Source organism: Kogia breviceps, chromosome 10 (genome assembly GCF_026419965.1).
Source record: "Kogia breviceps isolate mKogBre1 chromosome 10, mKogBre1 haplotype 1, whole genome shotgun sequence".
Taxonomy (NCBI): domain Eukaryota; kingdom Metazoa; phylum Chordata; class Mammalia; order Artiodactyla; family Physeteridae; genus Kogia; species Kogia breviceps.
In genome coordinates this window covers 105,759,523-105,776,843 of record NC_081319.1, presented here as the reverse complement: position 1 = coordinate 105,776,843, position 17,321 = coordinate 105,759,523, and the positions used below count along the sequence as shown (strand labels likewise).

Below are 17,321 nucleotides of genomic sequence, written 5' to 3'. Positions count from 1 at the left end.
GAAAATTCATCAGAGGGCTTCCCTGGTGGCGCAGTGGTTGAGAGTCCGCCTGCCGATGCAGGAGACACGGGTTCGTGCCCTGGTCCGGGAAGATCCCACATGCCGCGGAGCGGCTGGGCCCGTGAGCCATGGCCGCTGAGCCTGCGCGTCCGGAGCCTGTGCTCCGCAACGGGAGAGGCCACAACAGTGAGAGGCCCGCATACCGCATTAAAAAAAAAAAAAAAAAAAAAAAAAAAAAAAAAAAAAAGAAAATTCATCAGAGGTGGTTTTCTAATGCTTAATGTTTAATTTCTGAAAAATAAATTCCAGTTGAATGGTCTACAAATACACCTAGCCCTCTGTTTCATGTGTTGGGCTAACTAATCCGTTCAAAGAGAGGTGTCGTCGTATACAGTTGCATAACTTTGGGCAAGTTCCTGACCTCAGTTTACTCATCTGCAAAACAGAGATGATAATTATACCAAACGCATGGGATCGTTGTGAGGCTTAACCGGGATGAAAAGCGCTCAGTGCGGCGCCGGGAACACGACAAACGCGACACCCACGACGTGAGTGCCAGCGGTCCCCCCATCACCCTTAGAGCTGATCGAAGTAGAGCCCACGGGTTGACATGAGTTCATATCCGTAAAGGGCCTAAGACAGGGCCTGGCACACAGTGAGGGCCATTTACATGTTTGTTAAATAAAATAGGTAGACCCTAGTTTAAAGCATAGATCCTAAGTAGGTAGAATGCAAACACAGCCTTAAGAATATAGAAACTTACCTATATTATCCTATCAATTAAACATGCTCATTCCAGAAGGTTAGGAACAAATGAGACCTTACGCTTGTCGCTATCCATTTTTAAATTTCAGAATAAGTAGAGATGGCCAAGTAGTCTAAAGGAAGACCCTAACATAAACATCTCTGTGTAGGCGTGTTGAGCTGCAGACCACGTGTATCCTTTAAGTAAAGGATCTCGTTTCATCAGATTCTGCCTCTTTCTGAGATCACCAGTGGCCACTAGTAGGGAAACTGCTCTGGTCCTTAGGTCTCAAGGGTCTGCCCTCCAAACGGAGTTGCATTCGGCAGCGATTACTGGAAATTCTTCATTCAGTGGGAGCGAGCTCAGTGATTCTTCACTGAGTAAATTAATGTAGAATCTAGGCACAAAGATTTACGTGACTTCTTAGACTCCGATACAGGCTGATTAAATGCGTTTATATTCCTGCTTCACCGAGTACATTCTTAAGGAAACCTGGCTCTTTCAAAAACGAAAACTAAGGCTTTGAGTGTCTGGCGGTGTAAAGTGCTGTGGTTACTAGTACACTCTGGTCCCATGGCCTGATTTCGTGTGGAGGTGCCAAAAGTTTTACCCACCACTGCCTTTTTGTCACTAGCGCAGATGTCAAGGCAGCGAAAAAAGCAAAAATATTAGAATAGAACAGAAAATAGTTTTGACCGTGCAGACCTCTAAAAGAGTCTTAGGGTCCCCTGGTGGGTTCAGGGACCTCAGTTTGAGAACTGCTGGTCCCAGGGAAAGACAGAGCTGGACAGCGTAGATTCATCACATGTTCCCCTTGGCTGATAGCCTCTCCTTCTCTGGACCATTTGTGAAAACCCCCGGGGCTGTTGGGACCCTCCTTAGGGTTCAGGCTGGACAGCGTGATAGGCGTCCTCTGAGGCCACACCCGTGGTGCTTTCTAAAGCTCTCTCCCGAGAACTGTAGAAGCCCGAGAGATTCAGGGGAGGGCCAGGGCCTTCAGCAGATTCTGGGAGACTTGGAAGCTCCACGTAAACTCTTCACTTCCTGCTACCTCCCCTCCTGTCCCCTGGCATCCGAGGGAGCTCAAACCCCTTTCAGGCTGGGGACCCGTCCTGCAAACCATATATACACTGGACTCAAAGACACCCAAGCTTGACGTGGGCCCCGGAACCGACAGGTGCCCTGGGACAGGCCCAGGGTAGAGCAGCACCTGCCAGGGGTTGACAATCTGCCTGTCAGATCTCCACAGACAACACCCCAGGGCTCCGCCTGTGCCCGGCCATACCCCAAAAAGAGCACAGCTCAACTTAGAATCGTACGGCTGGATGGGGACGCGCCATCATAGAGCATCTACGTTGTACAGAAGGTGGAGACCTTTCTTTGGGACACAGAAAAAAAATTTATAAGTTAAAATCTTGTCTTTATGATTCATTTCTACACTTACTCCTATCCTAATTTAGTTTGGATAAGCCCTAAACGGTGTAAAAAAACATAAGGAAAGGAAAGGTGACATCCGTGTTCCCCGCTCACAGCTGGAGTGCAAGCGCCACAAGCTAAAGGTCCACTAGACACACCAGGGGCTGGGCTCACACACCCCACACTTGCAGCCTGGTCTCTGCCTCTTTTCAGAATTTCCTGACTCCTGGCCACGGGCCGGGCACAGTCTGCCCCGTCGCGACCTGAGCCTTCTGAAGGGCTCCTTGTCACACAGAGCCCAGCTCCCAGCTTGAGGCCTGGGGTGCTGCTCCCAGTGCAGCAGCCGGGCAGCAGGCGAGTCAGGAAGAAGAGGCACCAAGGCCAGAGGCCAGGGCCCGGCTGATGGCCAGCCCCCCTCGAGCGCCTGCAGGACCTCTGCCCGCTGGCCCAGGGGCCGGCCCACGGCTGCCGTGCCGGGTCCGCGCGGGAACGGCCAGCGGGAACCTGACAGCGACCTCGCCTGGGGTGGCCCAGCCCCCTGTGAAGAGGGCGGCCTCTGACCCGGACGCGGCTGGATGTGGGGAAAGGCCAGTCCCTCGATGCAGCGACCCTGGGACAGGCCCCCTTTACCTCTCCTGGGCTTCGAGTTCCCTCAGAGGAGGACCTGGGTCAGCTGACCTCCAGGGTCTCCCGGGAGCTATGCTTCCCAGGCCGCTGACCTTCTTTAACATTCCGTCCATCGCGGAAACGCCGCAGTGGGTTCCCGGATCCCGGGTGCACGAAGCCAGCGGCCACGCTCACGCCGCAGGCCTGGGCTGGCAGCCTGTCATTTGCACACGGTCAGCGGACTCGCCAATCGGACAAAGATCTCTCCCTGATCAAAACTTGTAGATGACGGGTGCGGTTCACCCACGCGCAGCTGAAAATGCTGGGGGTCTGTCACCCTGCGGACGGCCCTTGGAGTGGGGGGGGCGAAGCGGCCTTCGGGGCTCCCTTGTCTCACACCCCCGGGTCCCGTTCTCGCTGCCGCTCCCCGAAGTCGGTTCCCAGGACAATCCCAGCATCTGCGCTCCAGCTCCTGTCTCGGCGCCGCTTTCTGCTGGGGCCTCAGGAGCGAGGGCGGGGGGGACCGGGGCCAGCACGCAAGGGGCACTGGCTGAATGTGACCTGTTAGGGGTTTTCTACGGGTCTCTGTCCAGAGCGGAGACTTTGGGCCTCTCTTCTCTCCACTGCTGTCTGCTTATCACCACCCCATCTTTGTAATCATCTCTGTTTGGGGCAGAAAGTGAGAAATGAAGCCCGAAGTGTCCAGTGGCCCAGGACAAAGACCTGGACACAGCGCGCCGAGGCCAGTGTCCAGTGGCTGACGTGGCGTCACCTCCTTACTAGGGGCTTGGGGTGATTTTCGGTTGTGAACTAACAAACCATTTTTAAAATTTATATACGTGTATGTTATTGTGTATTTGAAAATCGAGAATAAGCACATCAAAAACATGATTCCAAGGACTTCCCTGGTGACACAGTAGTTAAGAATCCTCCTGCCAATGCAGCGGACACAGGTTTGAGTCCTGGTCCGGGAAGATTCCCACATGCCACGGAGCAACTAAGCCCGTGCGCCACAACTACTGAGCCCACGTGCCGCAACTACTGAAGCCTGCATGCCTAGAGCCCGTGCTCCGCAACAAGAGAAGCCACCGCCGTGAAAAGCCCGCGCACCACAACGAAGAGTAGCCCCCGCTCGCCGCAACTAGAGAAAGCCTGCGCAGCAACGAAGACCCAAATGCAGCCAAAAAATAAATAAATAAATTTATTTTTTAAAAAAACATGATTCCACTCTATTCTTGCTTTTGCTAAAAATTTTTAATGACTTGATATGTGAAAATATTAACTAATAAGAGTAAAAGTAGTATGTAGATGTAGCAAAAATCATGATGGGGTGTGAGAAAAACTGAAGTCTGGGAAATACTGATAGATAAATGTGCTTCTTATGACCATAATGTCTTCGGTAAGTGGATCAGGACACAGTTTGGTCAACTGTATTTAGGAATTTCATTATGAATATGCTAATCATTTTCTCACTTAGGAACACAGACTTGATCTGCAATATTTATATATTTTGCCACACTGCTTTAACTTTTAGAGAGATAAAATATTTTTTTCATAGTACACCAAATGACATGAGACTATCACAACTTTAATTATTCTGAGAACCTGAAATGACACAAACATAAACTGGGACTCCCAGAATCTCACACGGGCAGGGAGCTGCCCCCAGGATATTGGGAAGCCTTTTAATTGTTTTATGTCCTGAATGGAGACCGACATCCAGACAGGATTCTCTGATGCCCTGAAAAGGCAGCTCCTAAAACTATGCACTTGTAGAAACTTCTAAGACAAGAGGTGGCGCACATTTCTAAATAATCATTAGCAACGGAAGAAAACAAGAGGATGTGTTGTACAAACTGATTTAAGAGACATTTTCTTTACAGTTAAAAAGTTACAAAAACTTTTTTTAGGGGACTTCTCTGGTGGTGCAGTGGTTGGGAATCCGCCTGCCAATGCAGGGGACATGGGTTTGAGCCCCGGTCCGGGAAGATCCCACATGCCCCAGAGCAACTAAGCCCGTGCGCCACAACTACTGAGCCTGTGCTCTAGAGCCCACGAGCCACGACTATTGAGCCCACACACCTAGAGCCCGCGCTCCGCAACAAGAGAAGCCACCCAATGAGAAGCGCGTGCACCACAACCAAGAGTAGCCCCCGCTCGCTGCAACTAGAGAAAGTCCACGCGCAGCAACAAAGACCTAATGCAGCCAAAAATAAATAACTATATTTAAAAAAAATAAAAACACACCCAAAGCACTCCTAATTAGCGCAGCTATGTGTCAGCCTCTCCTCTGGGAAACACTTGGAGGCCATGTCTCATAGCCGGGGGAGTAACCCATTCTTTTCCACGTGCAAGGTTAAAGTGCACAGTGTTTCCCACTGGAGGTGTGTTCAACAGCCAAAATGATTGACACTCGGGCAGCAGCGACAGATATTGTGTCAGGTGCATGGACAGGCACAGGGCCACCACGAAAAGCCTGACTCCTTGAGTTCTGGGTCCTCTGAGCACCACCAGGACAAAGAGCTGGTAGTTTCTTGTTTGTTTCTGTTTTGTTTTGTTTTTGGCCACGTGGCATGTGGGATCCTAGTTCCCTGACCAGGGATCGAACCCAGGGCCCTTGCGTTGGAAGCGCTGGAGGCTTAACCACTGGACTGCCAGGGAAGTCCCCTTGGTGGTTTCTTGTTGAATGAGATCTAAATCAGGCGTTGATATGCAGGTATAGGGATATATCACCCAACTCCCCTGCAGAAATTGTTTAACCATAAATTAATGCATTTTCAATACAGGGAATATCCAAGGAGGTAAAAATTAATTCTTTAGGAGAGGTGAAAATATCTTACTCTTTTTATGTGCAAAGCACAGATACACCTATGATACATGAACATGAATACAGAGCATCTGTGGTATTAAGGTTTCGTGGGAGGGGTCCCTGGGATGGGGGAGATGGAATTAAATATGTAGAAAGAATTAAATATGTAGAAAGAACTGATTTCCCAGATATGAATACCCTCTGTTGGGAAGAGCTAAAATCCTTAGAATCTGAATTCTTTCTCTTCTTACAGAATTCCACTGTTTTCCTGACAGAATTCCATTCCTAGAACAGCTACGGCATCACAGGAAAGGCATCATGGGGCAACGGTTCAAAGGAAAAAGCACGGAAGGCCGTGTTCAGAAGCTTTGTCGGAAGAGGTGATCACTCTTCAGACACTGCTTTTGCATAGACTTCTTCGTGAGGGGAAAGGATGCTTTGCTTTTGTGCCATTTTGTTTTCCTAAGTCACATAAGAGGTAAGAGAAGAAGAGATGCTGACATTATCCTTAGCTCTCACAGACAAAAATAGCGCACGTCAGCAACGGCTGTCTCCAGATTCCCCGAAAGTTGGTGGAGAGGTTGACATACGAAGTGTGCCACCTGCCACCTGACCCCAGCCCCCAAGGCGGCCGTCCTGGGCGAGGATTGAGACGGGCCATGCCTACCCCTGCAGGGCAAGCCCACTCCCTGGCTGGAAACACTCAAATAGGACAGTAACACAGATCCGCCACAGTTAAAAGTGACGATGTTACTACCTGCGTGTCCTCAAGGGCAGGCGCCTGTCTGCGACCTCCCCGTGTCATCACGGACCGGAGCACACGCCAGAGGATGGGAGACGAGAGAAGGCACGCGCTGCCTATGATCCAGACGTCTTTTCTTCTAAGTGGTAAGTCCATCCCCGCCTTCCCTCCCCTGACCCAGCGCGAGCAGCTTCCCAGGCAAAACTCCACTCTGAGCAGGAGGCGTTGCCCGGCCTTGGGCTCCGCAGGACCCCAAGGAAGACGCGTCCAGTTACACCATCAGCGGGTAAGCTGCCTCTTGAAAAGGAGAAAACAGGATGGCCTGTGTGACAGATCTGAAACAGGTGCAGCGGCAGAGGGAGACGGGCTGGCGACAAGTGACACCCCCGAGAATGCGCTCGTCTCCAGTTCAAGGACAATTAGCACCACGGGAACTGGGCTGCCGCCAGGGAGCTTTCTCCTGCCCCTGCGGTCCGGCGAGGAGCACAGAGGCGGGGTGGGGACACGCAGCCCTAAACACCACCCCTCCCCCCGCAGCTACGCTATTTTGGGATCGAAGTTAGAGTCACTGCGACTGCCGCTGACGGCCCAACTTCAGAGCGTTAGGCAGGAAAGGCCGCGTGCCGGCTGCCATCACGCTTTGCCCAGCCCGCTCTAGCCTGTGCACATCCTGCTGACGACGATCTCGTTCCGCTCGGTCTTTGGAGCGCTTGGAGCGCTTCAACTTTCCAGGGGCTGTGATCCTGCCCCCTTGGGGCCGTCCTCACTTCTGCCCCATGGCTTCCCTTCCTCCCCTCGGGACCGCGCCTGGGGGTGGAGGGTAGGGGGCTGGGGGTCTCAGGAAGGCGGGGGAAACCAGAGGACAGGAGATGAGCACAGATAACCCCGGGCCCAAACAGCAGCGATGCGTACATACGGCAAGTGGGGGCGGGCCAAGGAAGGCGGACGGACCACCGGGATTTGGCCTCCGGTTGTCTGAGAACGGAAGCTCCTTGGTCTTCCAATGAGCAAAGAGAATTTGTGTGTGTTTATTAAAACAGCAAATTAGATCTGAGGGAAATGCAGCACAGGGCTTATTTATATCGGTAATAGAGAAAGAACAAAAGAGGAAAACCCGGATTTGAGTGTGTAAAAGTAATACTAATTACAGTTATGAGAGCCGTTATCATTTACAAGTTAATGATACATACACAGTTGCTATTAAACTCATCACTCATATGTGCCACATTAGTTATTTAAGTTTTACTTTATTTCAACACCATATTATGTGGCTTTAGATCTAGTTTATTATAGTGTATCTGCTAAAAGCCTTTAAAATTCTACACTATTTAAGTGATTTTGAACAGCCTTTGGAATATAAAAGAATGAGAAAAGTCATCTGAAAACGGAATTAAAAGGAAAGTTGGAAAACAAAAGGAACAAAACACAGTAGAAAAGTAGAGTATGTGGAATTTAATCAATTCAGCAAAAAATAAAGCAGAGGAAAAGAAGGAAGAGAGTTCAAAGTAAATCCAGAGGAGGAAAAATGAGTGAAATAGAAAAATCTGGTTAAGAGCAGGAAAAGAAGAAGAATCTGAGCTTCACTAAACTATGTTAACAAACGTAAGTTGTTGAATGCTAGATAATATTTTCCTCTTAGGAGAGAAAAGACTCTTCTAGAAAGAAACTGAGCCTCAAGCCTTCAGAACAGTTTGTGTGTCACTCAAGTGTCTGAAATTCAGTGTGAATTCTTGTCGGTGCGCTGCAGGGAGGGTCTTGACTAGGGTTAGCTGAGCTAAGCTTCTCAAGGAGAGGAGGGGTAAAGAGAAGGGGGGCCAGGTGGGAAAATGATGCGAGCATTTTTATGGCTCCTGGAGAGGAGGGTGTGGTGTTGGGAAGACCTCCCGTGGCCCAGCAGGAGATTGGGCCGAGTCAGTCCAGCTCCGTCTGCATTCCGGAGGACATCCGAGCCGCCGGAAGGCCCTCCTTGCCCACCCCTGCCAGGCCCGCTGGCCACCCGTGCACCCACCCACTGGGCGAGCGAGGGCCTCCGGGGCCGGGGCCTGGGCCTTGGCAGACACAGAGAGAAGAGCTCCGCGTCTCCCAACCGTGTGCCCGTCCGTCCTCCACAAGGCGAGACAGAGAGCCGGGGAGATTGCCCACATCTCTGGGCCCTGAGCCATTTACCAAGAAGAAACTGAATGGGACACATGGCCATTCCTCCCCACCTTCCACACAGCAGTGACCGCAGGGCCCACGCCAGGGCCCAGGTGACACAGGGGACATCAGACCAATCGCAAGGGACGTTCCTCTAGGGTCTCTGAGGAACAACATTCTCAGTGCTTCCCTCAAAAATATCCTAAAATATTTAACTTCCCAGTCATTTGATTTCTAATATTCTGGAGCGGTTCATCACAAAAACAATACTTCCTAAAAATGTTCATGTGTCTGCTTAGCACCATTTCGCTCTCTAAAGATATGGCCTACTTACAAAAATTATATCACAGAACCTGGAGAAAAACGGTCCTGGAAACATAACCAAATTCATAGAAACGATTGCAAATAGTTGGTTATTTCACAGTTATCCGATAAGAATATTGTGTCTCCTCTGTTCTACAGAAATTAGTGAACCGAAGAGGAAACTCTTCTGTTCATTCGTTTGTATTGTAAGCAGCTCTCATGAGGAGGCCCTCCTATCTGACTTAAATTTTGCCCATGGAAGTTTCTTCTTGGTGTTTGCTGAACAAGACGTTATCTCATCAGGAAAGTGGAGGTCTCAAAACACCCACGTTTCAACCTGATTCGGTTCTTCTATCCAGCACATTTTACACACTCAATATGAAAAGACTTCTCCGCCCTTTACATCTAACAGCTTTAGCTCATTGTCTATCTCATTGTTAGAAATGCCTTTCCTACCTGGACAGGGGTTTTCAGAACAGTAGCCAGACAAAGAGGGATGTATCCCAAACCTACCTAAGAATCACTTGCTCTGATTATTAAAAAGAATGATCCCCAGCCCTCAACCAGAATGCAGGACTCACTCAAATAGACCTGTTTGTGCCGCAAACATTCTTGGTGCCTATTCGGTGCCGTGACCAGGAAAGCAGCCAAGAATGCAGGGCGGAGTGATGTGGAGTCCTGACGTTGAGAAGGGCACCCAGAGAAGGGGGACAAATGGGTGCCAAACCATCGCAGGCGCTAGAGCGAGGCCCACGCCGGGAGGGCGGGAAGGGTGCTCCGTGGGTGGTGAGGGAGACCCAGCGAGCTCAGACAGGGGACGGGGGGTGGCTGGCCGACACCCACTGAACGCCTACCCTGGCGACAGAGCCTGTGCCGAGTGCTTTACATACATTCAGTGTTCCAACAGCTGTGGCCCCACTATCCAGACAGGCAGCCCCCGGTTGGCTTAGTAACTGACAAGGCGCAAGTGGCCAGAATGGGGCCGTGCACGAGGCGTGCCATCGGCAAGGGCTTGTCCCTGACCCTGACCGCCACTGTCAGCAGCGAGGACCTCAGGGTCTCGAGAAACTTAGGAACTTCTGCAGGGCAACTGCGGCCCTCGCGGTGCTTCTCTGGATTTCATGCCCAGACCCATCCTTTTAGACCATCCTTCCTAAGAAATGTGTCTTTCCATACGTTCACCCTCGTAACCTGTAAACCAGCCACCAGGCTGAGGAGCTGCCTGCAAGGGAGAGGTGCACGTTCAAAGGCCTCCTAATGACTTACTGCACCCACCTATACGCAAACCTCCCTGAAACGAAATGGAAGTTTGCCTGTTCATGAAGTTTCCTCAACTCTACACAAGTGACCAAACAGGATCGGAAAACGGTCGTATAAATGGCGACGGGTATTGCTTTATGTGAGAAAGGATAAAGTAGAGCTGACACTTTTCAGGAGACTAAATTAGCACAGTTACCTCACTCTTCCCAGATCTCGAATCCTGTTCACTAGAACTTTCTTCCAGAATACACTTCACTTTCTCCACCTCTTCCATGCACTGAAAAAAGGCCATTTTCTCCAGCTCGTCACTGTGGTAACACGTGTTGATTTCTTCCAGCCTCTTCACTTTTAGCATCTTGGTGGCGAGTCCCACTAAGTTCCTGTCTGCTGTGTGCTTTTCAGCCCCCTCTGTCTCCGATTTGTAAGTCAGGGCGCAGTCGTGACTTCTGAGTCCGCCTCCCTCTTGACTGCAAAGAGGAGAAACAGAGCTCTCATCACCGACTCACACACTTGATTCTGTGGGAAAATGACCACTGGGAATTTAGAAGTCGCTTCTATTTAAACAGAAGGGACCCAAAATTAGGAAGAGAAATGCAAACATCAATACTGAGTTTCAAATGCTGGAACTCTGAAAGGAAAAGTTTCTCTCCCCACTTTTTTCTACAAAAGCAAACAGTAAGAAGCCACCTTAAGTTTCACTGGGCAACTAAAATTTTCCCTCATTACCTAAAGTAAGTGTTTATGTTAAGTTTATGTTAAGTGGCTGGTATAAGTGTGGGATACAAAGTTTCTTTGGGTTTAATGGGATTGCTGGCTTTGCTCCTGCTGGCCCTGAGGGGAAGGGCTCGCTGTGTAAGGAAGGGGCTCTCTAGCGCTCCCCGCTGGGAATTCTGTGCCCTTGGAGGAGTGCTCTCCACCAAATGAGCCATTTCCAGAGCCCCTCTCCGCCTACATCTTAAAATGCTCGGTGTTTATTTTAAAAAGAACTTTGTTTCCGAATAACCCTCTCACATAGATTAAGATTCCCAGATCCCTTTCTTTGCGTCCTCATTAGCGGCTAAGTACCAACGATCTCACATCCTTGTGCTTTCCTTGAACTACTTCCCTTACGAATGTAAGTAATCCATGTCCTACTGCTCTGTTACTAAAGATCCACGCGCGAGTAGGTGCCGGTGCACCTCCTGATCACTGGGGGAGACTGATGAGAACTTGTGGCCGGTCCCCTCCTGAGGCCCCGGCTGGGGACTTGCTGGAATTTGCTTCTTCCAGCTTTTTCTCAATTTGACATCATCTGTAATTAGCTCCACAAAACGTCGTCTTTCATTTTCTCAAGTCAACCAGTAAAAATAATACCTTGAGTTACAAATTATTTAAAATCCAATGCTCTACAAAATTCTACGGAACCACACCAAGACCTTACATTTAAACACACTAAAGTGTAAGCAGGATCAACCAGAGCTCTGTAAAATACACTGTAGACCGTCACCAGTGTTCTTACAAGTTGCCCTGAAAACAATTATGATTAAAATAAGGATTTCATGGCTACATCTAAGACAAACTACAACTAAAATCTAATATGTAATTGTAGATGGTATTCAAGTTGGCTCAGGAATTCACATAAAAATTAACATATTAAAACAAACGCTTGGGTCCAAGATATAAGAATTTTGCTGAGAAAATATTAAACGTTAAGCTCTACCTGGAGTTTGGTACAACTTGTTTAAGGTGACGTAGAAAGACAGAAAATAAGAGTAATTACCATTTATAGGAGGACATGCTGGGGTCCAGACCATTCCAAGGGCAGAGTATAAGTTCCAGCAGATAAAAGGGAGTTTGTAGAGTTCAAAACAACTACGCAATTCCCTGGTAAAAGTCTTGACTCACTGTCAGAGTAAGTCCTCTGAAAAGGCAAGTGTCCACTCCGAGAGGAAGTATCCTCTCTCTCTAATGCCACTTTGAGCCCCTGTTTAAACTCAGATGGTCCTTGATCTCATGTTGCTCAGCTGTTGCCTTCTTAGTCAGATGGGGAAGAATATTAATTTTAGATACCAGGCTTTTCAAAGCCGACGGCTCCATTTCAGAGGTCAGGTAAGGAGAGGACAGACCGTAACAGTGGCTGAAATATCACCTTCACCTTCTTGTCCCGTCAGGGGGGCAACGGTCTCAGGACTACAGTGCTGCGTTTGCCTTTCGTGCCGTCAGACGCCGCGCTCGCCTGCCCGTGTCAGACTCGGCATTCAGGGCACGCTTCCAGCCGGAGGGTGTAGGTGAGGGAGCCGCACGGCCACCCCTTTTGCCCACCTTACACTCGGAACACGTCCAACTACAGTAGGAGAGAGCTTCTGATGGCCAAAGCACTCCTCAAGTCCTTAAAATTACTTGCAACATCTCCAGATGTTTACAGCTGCGGGGAAAGTTCAAAGGCACAGGCACGAAGGGGAGTTACAAGAACAGTAACCAACTCGCCCTGCAAGCGACACCCTGCCTCCCCCTGCCTTCCATCACAGGCCAAGGAAAGAGAGTCCAGTGCCAGCAACTGCCTGCCTGATCCCAACAGCAGTGGAGGCCTAGATTTACTGAAGTTGCATCAAGCTGTGATTTCCCAGAAAATCAAACCAATAATACAAGCGATCCTGCAATTCTTTAACTTTCACCTCTTCGGGGCCTTTGCCAAGCCCTCCACTCCCCAACCCAACCCCAGTCTCTAATGCCCTCTTGCTTTTCCAAAAGAAAAGTTCTTATTTTTAATTCAGAACAGTGTATTACATATAAAATAAGAATACATTTTCATTTTGAGTAGCATGTAAAGAATTATAGCAAGATCTTTAAAAAGCGAAACGTTGGGTATTTTCCTAGGATTAGAGAACTTTGCCCTTCAGGAAGAATACCTAAACAATACTATGTATTTGTGAAAGATAAATTATGTGACACAATTGTTATGAAAAGACTGAACTTACTTGAGGTTATCAATTTTCCTTGGAGTAATTAAACTGTGAAAAAGTACTGATAAGGTGACCAGTCCCCACACCCAAAGAAAACCATGTGTATGGCCTTCGGCTAATTTGACAGTACCCTCTACCCAGACCATCCAATCAGTGGAAGCAGACTTTCTGTCCCCTCAGCTCCAGCAAACCAGCCGCAGGCTCTAATCAGCCAGAAGTCAGCAGAAACTGCTCCTTTGCATATTTCCTTAATAATTTTTTTTATGTTAGAGTAGTTTAAGATCTACAGAATAGGTAAAAAGTGAAAGGACAGCAGAGAGTCCCCCTATGCTCTGCACCCAATTTCCCGGATTTTTAACCTCTTACATGGGTACAGTACACTTGTCACAATGAATGAATCAATGCCGATACACTATTATGAACTAAACTCCATACTTTATTCAGACTTAATGAGTTCTCCCCTAATGTCCCTTTTCTACGTTGGAATCTCATCCAGGATTTCATATTCCTTTTAGGATTTATGATGGATTGGATACAGGGAGTGAAGGAAAGATGGTAGGCAAGGATGACTTTCCACATTTTTTCCTGAGCACGTGAAGGAGAGAGTTGACCTTGACTGGGATGGAGAAGGTCATGGGAGGAGTAACTCGGCGGGGGAGGGGGGGAAGTCAGGCCCTCAGTGTCTGACAGGTCTATTAGACATCCGAGTTGAACAGTTTGTGATATAGAAACCTAGGCTTCAGGGAGAGGTCCAGGTTGGAGATATAAATTTGGGAGTCATCACACGCAGATAAGTTTCACGCACAATATGTATTCAATAAGCATCTGTCAATTGATTACTAGAGAGAAAGTTTTAAATTATGTCTATTTGTCCTAAAGGAAAAGTCAATTGAAAGAACCCATGCTACTTGTCTTGTAAAATTAAACGACAGTAGTGCAGTTCTGCTGTGTCACACTATTTCTAGCTTCTGGCGGCACAGAGGACAAGCAGCCTGGTACAATACTGACCCCCAAGAAAAACAGGTAATGCATGCATACCCACTGGGGTCTACCCACCTAGCCTCAGCACCTTAAGTCCATACCCATAAAATCACTGGAACATCTTTAAAGATGCTCTAAGGCAGCGGTCCCCAACCATTTTGCCGCCAGGGATGGGTTTCGTGGAAGACAATTTTTCCAGGGACCGGAGGAGGGAGGATGGTTCAGGCAGAAGCATGAGCGGTGGGGAGCGACGGGGAGAGACGGGGAGCGACGGGGAGAGACGGGGAGCGGCAGGTGAAGCTTCGCTCCCTCGCCCGCCACTCACCTCCTGCTGTGCGGCCCCGGTCCTAACAGGGACCCCTGATCTGAGGCGTGGAAAAATTCCCAGTGAGGCTAGAAGCAGCCCCGGCGGTACTTCTCCTGGATTGCCCTCATATTTTGGAGTTGCAAACCTTTTTAAAAAATACTAACCTCAGGAAAACAGCCTTCCACAGAGCCATAGAAATTGTGATGCTTTTCAAGGGACACTGACCAGCAAGAGACCGTGCTGTCATAGGAGCGGGCGAGGCAGGCATTGCCAGTGACTCTGTGTGCTGGTCGGCGTCCAGAGCAGCCTGGACGATGCTAATGGTTTCTGCGTGTGCACAGCACTCGGAGTGTCTCAGAACAAGGGCTCTTAAACGTCTACACACACAAGTGGAGCAAGCGTCACAAGCACCAAAACGCAGGGGAAAGGCATCCCTGTTATCCACATAGCTACTGAATTTTCTTCCTTGCAAAAAGCACCACTGAGTATGATTGGGAAGAGCAAAAACTGATGCACTGAACTTCACCAAAATTCAAAATCTGCTCTTCGAAAGACACCATAGGAAAATAGAAAGACAAGCTACAGACTCGGAGGAAACACTGTGAAACCGTTTTGATAAACGATTTTGGTATTTGATACACGACTCGTATCCTGAAACAAACTCTTACAAATCAAAAATATGATGACAACCCAATTTTTAAAATGGACGAGAAATTTGAAGGCTACCTTACCAAAGAAGATAAATAAAAGAATAGTTAATGGGCTTCCCTGGTGGCGCAGTGGTTGAGAATCCGCCTGCCGATGCAGGGGACACGGGTTCGTGCCCCGGTCTGGGAAGATCCCACATGCCGCGGAGCGGCTGGGCCCGTGAGCCATGGCCGCTGAGCCTGCGCGTCCGGAGCCTGTGCTCCGCAAGGGAGAGGCCACAACAGTGAGGCCCGCATACCACAAAAAAAAAAAAAAAAAAAAAAAGAATAGTTAATATGGCCATAAAAAATGCTCCGAAATCTGTCATTAGAGAGATGAAAGTTAAAAATCACAATGAAATAACATTTCACACCAGCCAGAAGAGCTATAATAAAAAGACAGAAGGCGGCAAATGTTGGTAAGGATGTGGAGTCACGGGAACCCTCAGCACACACGTCGGAGGGAGTGTAAAATGCTGCAGGTGCCTTGGGAAATAGTTACTTCCTTAAAAAGTTATTCCCCATATGACCTAACAAGTCTTCTCCCAGGTATCTTCCCAAGAGAAATGAAAACATTTGAACACACAAAGCCTCGCATGCAAATGTTCACAGGCGCATTATTCACAACAGTCCAAAACTGGAAACAACCCAAGTGCCCAGCAATGGATTCAGCGAATGGAGAAAGGTGATTGATATATCCATTCAAATGCAATACTACCCAACAATAAAAAGGAATGAAGCAGTAATCCCTGCTACAAGCTGGATAAACAAAAACATTGTGCTAAGAGAAAAAAGCCAGAAACAAAGACCGCACACTGTGAAGTTCCATTTGCATGGAATGTCCAGAAAAGGCACATCTATAGACACAGGAAGTAGAATTCGGTTGCCTGAGGCCAAGAGCGGGAACAGGGATTAACTGTAAGCAGAATCTTACTGGGGTGACGGAAAGGTTGAAAAACACTTTGAACAACTCATTAAGTTTCCAATCACGTAGCTGAATTGTACACTTAGGATGGGTGAATTTTATGATATGTAAATTACACTTCAATAAAATAATTAAGAAAGCAGAAAACCCAATAATATGAATAATGAGAGGTAAACTTGTTAAAGGGAGAAAGAAAAGCACCAGTGAACAGTTTGTGGCCGGCTGTTCCAGGTGACCCAGGCTGGACCCAAGGAGTCATAAATCATACCCGACGCTTGCCGGGTCACCTGGGGCCAGAGAAAAGGAAGAGGAAACGGTGAGTGGGAAAGAGTTAAGACTCTCGCTCTTCTCTTCTCCGGGTAGGAATACCACATAGTGTATGATTTTGTAATTAGTAGAAAATGAACAGAAACTTAAAACTAATTTCTATCTCTTACTTTCTACTTGGAGGTAGGAAAGTCTAAGGCAGGTGGACAGTGATGTTGTGGAACGTTCAGACTTGTTTACAACCTAGTGGATACCAGACCCTTAAAATGTCCAAGTGACAGTGAGTAAGTAGCTAAATTTTGTGTACTAAAAAATAAAAATAAAATAGGAGGATTGAAAACAATTAGATAAAAATATAGCTGGGCCCACTTAAAAATTAGTCTCCTCGGAAGTACTAAACAGTGTTTTCTGTTCATTACTTCTATAATGGTTACACAATTTGTGCATCTAATTGTAGCCTTTTTTACTTCCTCGTGAAATGTAAATACATGTCACTGAGTTGATATACTACCTAGAAAACGTGTGATATTCAATAGGAACAAAGTACATGGTGCAGTCCTATTCGTAACTACATTTCCAAAGCTCATACGACTTTTATATAATTTTTGTTAGATATGTTTCCTTTACTCTGAATTATATTTTTAGAACTTAAAACCTGCAGAGAATTTGCATGAACAGTACAATGAATATCGATACACCCTGCACGTGGACTCACCAAATGTTTATGTCTTCGATATTTGCTGTCTCTCTCTTTTCTGAGAGTAAGTTACAGATCTTGTGAAACTTTATCCCTGAATACATTGGCATATGTCTCCTTGAGAACAAAGACAGGATCCAACCAAAAATCACACAGCACATTTAGTTGAGATGTCTTTTTAGTCTCTTTTTATCTATTCAAGGAACAATAACCCAGTCTTTTTTTTTTGGTTAACCTTTCATGACATTGATATTTTTGAAGACTTCAGACCAATTTCTTCATAAAATATCCCTCAATCTGAATTGCCTGATTGTTTCTTCATATTTGGAACCAGGTAAACCTCTGATCATGAAAACCACATCAGGGATGGTGCGTCTTTCTGGGAATGTCTCGTGATGTAGCTTGTGTCATGATTCGTATAATTTGGTATCCTGATTCAGGTGGTGTCTGCCCGATTTCTCCACAGTAAAGTTACCCTTATTTCTTTTGTAATTAATAA

General features: G+C 47.6%; 1 protein-coding gene across 7 annotated transcripts in view; it reads right to left on the bottom strand.

The window, feature by feature from the left end:
* MYLK4 (myosin light chain kinase family member 4) overlaps positions 1 to 17,321 on the bottom strand; it is a 91,507-nt gene that overhangs the window by 64,438 nt on the left and 9,748 nt on the right. For 3 of the 7 annotated variants that reach the window (XM_067006856.1, XM_067006855.1, XM_059076623.2), the window contains one exon: positions 10,214 to 10,484. In XM_067006856.1, the coding sequence (XP_066862957.1) occupies positions 10,214 to 10,372 (159 nt within the window). In that variant the 5' untranslated portion in view covers positions 10,373 to 10,484. Of the gene's footprint in view, positions 1 to 6,333; positions 6,938 to 10,213; positions 10,485 to 11,776; positions 11,962 to 17,321 lie in introns of those variants that run through there. The other 4 variants (XM_067006853.1, XM_067006854.1, XM_059076622.2 and 1 more) reach the window with 3 other exon arrangements.